The sequence below is a fragment of the Sorghum bicolor genome, chromosome 4 (genome assembly GCF_000003195.3).
Source record: "Sorghum bicolor cultivar BTx623 chromosome 4, Sorghum_bicolor_NCBIv3, whole genome shotgun sequence".
NCBI classification, from domain to species: Eukaryota; Viridiplantae; Streptophyta; class Magnoliopsida; order Poales; family Poaceae; genus Sorghum; species Sorghum bicolor.
Genome location: NC_012873.2, coordinates 52,448,745 through 52,454,425, shown reverse-complemented (window position 1 = coordinate 52,454,425; position 5,681 = coordinate 52,448,745). Strand labels below are relative to the sequence as shown.

General features: G+C 45.0%; 1 protein-coding gene across 1 annotated transcript; it reads right to left on the bottom strand.

Moving 5' to 3' along the window:
* On the bottom strand, window positions 806–4,699 carry LOC8061044 (probable serine/threonine-protein kinase At1g01540). The gene is made up of 7 exons (XM_002452200.2): window positions 3,250–4,699; window positions 2,707–2,811; window positions 2,501–2,623; window positions 2,244–2,414; window positions 2,025–2,154; window positions 1,728–1,937; window positions 806–1,283 (listed from the first exon to the last, which is right to left on the bottom strand). Exons 1-7 carry the CDS (start codon window positions 3,909–3,911, stop codon window positions 1,140–1,142), a joined length of 1,545 nt encoding a protein of 514 aa, XP_002452245.1. The 5' UTR covers window positions 3,912–4,699; the 3' UTR covers window positions 806–1,139.

Sequence of the window (5,681 nt, the reverse complement as noted above, 5' to 3'; positions counted from 1 at the left end):
AGAACTAAACAAGGTCTAGCTTCTTTAAGAGCCTCTAACTTTCTCTTTTTCGTTTGTAGAGCTACTTGTTCCTCTTTTTTAATTAATTCATTCCAGTAGGGGCCTTCAACTCCTACTGTTCGTTCAAAAAAAAAAAAGGTTCAGCCCACCCCTACCTCCACCTTTATTTGGGGCCCGAGTTTTTCCCAAAGGCTTAAATGGATGAGTTGGTGACGCGAAAATGCTTGTTTTCTTCTTAGGATTCTCTCTAGATTTGTAGTATGACTATTGGCGCATTAGGTTGTCCCATTCCTTAAGATCTGAGCTTGGAATTGGTTGTTGGCAACCTACAAGCTTTGTCAATCCATGATTATGCAGACTTCCATTATGTGTTCAGACATGCCGACATCCATTTTGGTCGCTTATGTTTTTACTCTTTAGTACATAATCGGGGTCCTAATTAGTGGTCAGTTTTATTCATTTTTACAATTCGTTGTGACTCCAAATGAATTTGTTGAATCATTCATAACTGATTGTGTAACATAATTAGAGTCCGTATAAACTTCTTTAATACGGACTCAGGAGTAACTTCATGGAGATTCAAAGCTCACAAGTCACAAACAAATATTTTTCTTGTTCAGCTATATACAGGAGTCTAGGTATGGGAAGGTTTAATCACGCACTCTGGAAAACGGGGAAAGTGTAACGGTGAAAATGATAGCACTGACTTCACAGAAAGAGTTTGTGGACCATCTGAAAAAACAGCATACATATTTACATCGAAGTTGCTGACTTGGTGTTAAAATATTAAATAATATACAGCATGTCAAGTTCAGCAATGCTGAGCAGAAACTGTCCATTTCTTAACCAGAGGTACCCGAGGGATTTTAATAAAGTTCTATTTTACCTTAAATGGAACGGGTTTGTCATACATAGATACCTCCACCTATATAAATATAAGTAGGAAAATTTACTGGGGCTAAATTACTCTTTTTACATTTACAGATGATCTAACGGTATCCATGGAAATCCTGCTGCTTTCATCAGCAAGATGAAAGTTCACGACTTCAGTGGATATAATTGTTGGCTTGTTGCTTCACAAATCAAGAGGATTTGGCTTTTCTTTCAGTCGTCCGACGAATACTACGAATATTATCATACTAAGCCTCTGGGTTCCTCCATCTAAAGGGTTCAGCTTGTGTGGAACCACCGTTTCCTCTATTGTCGGTCTCAGGTTGACCTGATCCACCTGCCGGTGTCTCCGGTAATCTTGCTTGTCCTGGTGCTCTACTGCCTCGGCGATCCTAAAACCAATGGTAATAGATACATAAGTTAATGTAAATGCAAGAAGATAAACTGATGAAGTGACCAGGAGATGCCAATGGTACTTGAGGAGTTACAATGGTTTCAAATGAAATATTTCAGAGGTTTTTGTCAACTTGTACCTAATTCAGAGTGGTTGATATGAGTAAACTTTTGCTGGAAAGTGGAACTAGAAAAAACACACTTAGCATTGAAGCATGAGGCTCTTGCAGATAAAGAGGATAGTGACTGACTCAGATTCTCGCCCATTATAAGATTAAAACACTTCTATCACATATGACAGAAGTGGCAACAGGGATAGTTGACACTATATGTTTGTGCTTCACAACTGATACCGGCAGAGAAGCAACATCAATTCAAAAACAAACACTAGAAATTTTTCTGAAATGTAACTGAAGAATATAGAATAGATTTCAGTGACTTACATCTCTGTATGGGAAATCATCGACTTCAAGCATGTGAATGATGTGCCCAATCCGTGGTCTCTTAAGAGCATCAGGGTCTACACATCGCAGCGCCACTAGCAAAGCCTTCTTCACTGCTCTTGAAGAAGGTTTCTTGGGTATCTTTGGATCCACAACGCCATCTGAGTTTCGGGTGCTTACCATCGTCTTAAGCCAATCAACTAAATTAACCTGAAAAGCATGATCTGAAGGTTTATAATGCACTAAAACAAGCTCATAAAATAGAATTGGCTATAAGGAGGTACAGGCATGGCTAACCTCTCCTGGTGGCCTATTATAATCCACTGGTACCCTACCGGATATTATCTCCATTATAAGAATTCCAAAACTATATATGTCACTTGTTTCATTCAACATTCCAGTCCCTGCGTACTCTGGAGCAACATACCTGTGATGAGTGAGAAGGAAATTAGTACCCATCAGTCACAGCCACCTGATGTTAATAAAAGCCTAAAAGTGCAATGGACAGAGTCTAACCCAAAAGTTCCCATAACTCTTGTAGTGACATAACTCCTTTCTGAACCCAGAAGCTTTGCAAGTCCGAAATCCGAGAGCTTAGCATTCCAATGCTTGTCCAGAAGGATGTTGCTTGACTTGACATCACGGTGAACCACTTTTGGTTCAAGCCCCTCATGCAAATACATTATCCTACATGAGGGTAGAAATTTAGGTAATTAAGTAGAGTGCCAGTAAAACTCAGTAGATCAACAAGAATAAGCTGACGGCACACATACCCTTTTGCTGTTCCCAGTATGATTTTCATTCTGTCATCCCAGGTGAGAGGGCTTACAGGCCCAACATCCCCGTGCAGCCATTGTTCTAAGTTCCCGTTATCAACATACTCATATACAAGCATCCTAACAAGAACCACAAAAACATCTATGTTAGTATTATATCAACCAAATAAGCTAAACAATTAGTCTGCACACACCAGACATACCTCTGATTACCCTCGGCACAATATCCTAGAAGGCGCACAAGGTTCTTGTGTCGCACACGCCCGATTGCTTCGACCTCAACCTTGAATTCCTTCTCTGCCTGCCCCCTAACAAGTCAAAGGGTACAGAGTTTATAAATTTTACCAGCACACTAAAGAAAGTCGATCATGTCAAATTTCCACAGAATTCAGTCATCTTGTTAGACTATGCCTCTCAAAAACCAATTCAAGCTACTATTATAAAACACAAGTGAATTTTCCGTGACAAGCTTCTCCATTTGATATGCAAAATGAAATCCTCCTGCTGAACGTGACATCTAAATTCAGCATTGGCAAGCTTTGTACCTGAACAGTCAGTAGCCATGTGCAATCAGCACAATGCCAAGCATTTTTAAATTTCAAGCACTAACATGCCACTGAAAGTACAGAGTACTCCTAAACTAATCGGCTAAGCTGCAATGTCGTATAGTCAGATGCAAATGCCAATTGAATGCAAGTTTGCGGTCCATGAAGTTAACGGACATCTATTGGAAGCTGGTTCGGTACCTGTTGTTTAGCAAGTTCTTGACGGCGACCTGCGTGCCGTTCTCGAGCACGCCACGGTACACGATCCCGTACCCGCCCTCGCCGATCACGTTCCCGTCGGCGAACATCCCGGTCGCCGTCTCCAGCTCCTTGAGCGTGTACCAGTGGCCCCACCCCAGGTGGGACACCTCCGGCACGGCCGGTGGCGCGTGGTCCGCGGCGCCGCCACCTCGCCCACCGCGGCTCTCGCCGTTGCCGCGCGGCGAAGGCCCGTCGCTCCGGTGGCTGGGGTGCTCCTGCTGCTCCGGGTACGTGACGTGGTGCTCCTTGCCGGTCACGATCTGCTCGGAGACAGCTGGCGTGGGGAGCTGGAGCACCTGCGCGAGCGGCATCTTCGCTGGGGCGACGGCGGCGGCGGCGGTGGCGGTGTGGGAGGGGACTTCTTGGATATCCTTGGGCGCCTTGACATTCGCGGGACTCTTGGGAGGCGCGGTGGTTGGGAGCTGCTGGGCGGGATTGGGCCGCGGCCGCTGCCGCCGCCGGCGGCGGAAGGCGAGGAGGCAGAGGACGGAGATTAGGACGAGCAGCAGCACGAAGGCGGCACCGACGCCGATGCCGACGAGCACCCACATGCGGAGCCCAAACACCAGCGTGCTCTGGGACAGCTCCGTGCCGTCCGACATGGGAGCTGCTGGCGGAGCGCGAGACGCCAGGGCGACGCCGCCTTGGATGGAGTGGAGCCTGTTGGTTCTTCTCGCAAATTGGCGGATCTTCCTCGTGTTCTTGAGCGGAATTAGGTGTCAAAGCTCTGATTCCACGGCGCAAACAGCATTGCCTGGACTGAAACGGGGGGCAAGCACGGTGGATTTTGCCGAGAATCGGGCGGTAAAGATTGGGTTCGTTCTGCGGATGGAACAGTGTGGCAAATGCCGCAAGCAACTCCGTGCACAGTAGGCAGTAGCTGGATTTGGGTGGGTAATCGGGTGCGAAAGGAAGGGAAGGGGGCTGTTGTTGGCGATAATAATGTGGTTGTAAAGAACTAAAGATTGGACTTGGTAGGGGGAAAAAGTGAGGAGTGGATGGTTTGGTGTGATGAAAAATTTGGATTCTGGTGTGACTGGAGACCAGAGGTGGTGTAGCTGGTGGCTGGCGGTGGGCGGCTGGCGTGACGAGGATCCCAGCGGCAGCAAAACGAAGAAGACAGTACAGGCAGAGGGAGGAGTGAATGGTTGCTTGATGCGTTGGTTGCAGAACTGTCGATGGGATGTGGCAGAGTGAGTGAGAGCGACGACTTCTCTCTCGGAGACGGAGAGGATCGATCAGACGAGGAGTGGAGAGGACAGTGAGGAGGAGGAATGGAGTGGAGGGAGAGTAATGTGGAGTAATGAGGGTGCTGCTCCTCTGCATGCATGGAGGTGGAAGAGAAGACAGAGCCAGCAAGCAAAGAGGAGGAGAATAATAATAATTCAAGTGTAGAAGAAGGTTCATGGGCATCTGATCTTTGCGATGATGAGGTGGATGGAATACAGTCAGATCAGAGAGCGCGTACTGATAGTCTACTGGAGGAGCTGGCATGAGGTAGCAGCATGTTGCATGTTTTCTATTCTGGGTTTCTTTTTTGTTTTCTTTAAAATGTCAAATGTGATGTTTTTTTTTCTTTTTTGTATTTGCAGGTGTTAGTATTATGCTAGAGGTCCCCGAGCTAACAATGTACTGTATCGGTGCAATTAGCTGTCCCTCTCAGTGGCATAGATGCTTGCTGCTTGCAATGCAACAATAAACGTACAAAGGACATGTTCGTAAGGAAGAGATTTATTGCTACTCGGTACGAATCTCACGTGCGTGCGTGCGTGTGTTTTTTTTTTATCAATTCTTAGGGTTGAGAAAATTCCATGTAAAAAGATAAGTCACCCTTCGTTGCACACAATTTCATTTGATTTTATAAGTTCATAATCGCGCCTTGCCGACGAAACAAAGCCAAAGACCACATCAGTACATCACCATGACACAAGCGCATCAGATATTTCTTTTACAAGAACCAGATGGCTGGACCTGTCCTAGAGCTCCTCTGAGATTCCACTCACCATTTTTTTTCAAAAGAAAGTTTTATTACTTTTCAAAGTTGAGCTATTAGTCAGTTAACTATTAGTGGATAATAATGAATCCAAACAAGGCTTAATCTTGTATTTGAATTCAATAGTTAGCTGGCTAATAGCTCAAATCCAATATTAGCTAGCTAGCTAACTATTAACTACATGTTAGCTAGAGGGTGTTGAATGCACAGCTAATGAAAATTACTATTAAGATAGTTATTATATAAAGATCAAGCTAACAATTACCTATTTTATTAGTTGTGCTTGTTTGGATCAAAAAGAGAACTATTAGCAATAGCTGCGAAAGAGCTTGTGGTTCAGCGGTAGGATAGTTGAGATGCTACTCACTAAGGTTCTTTC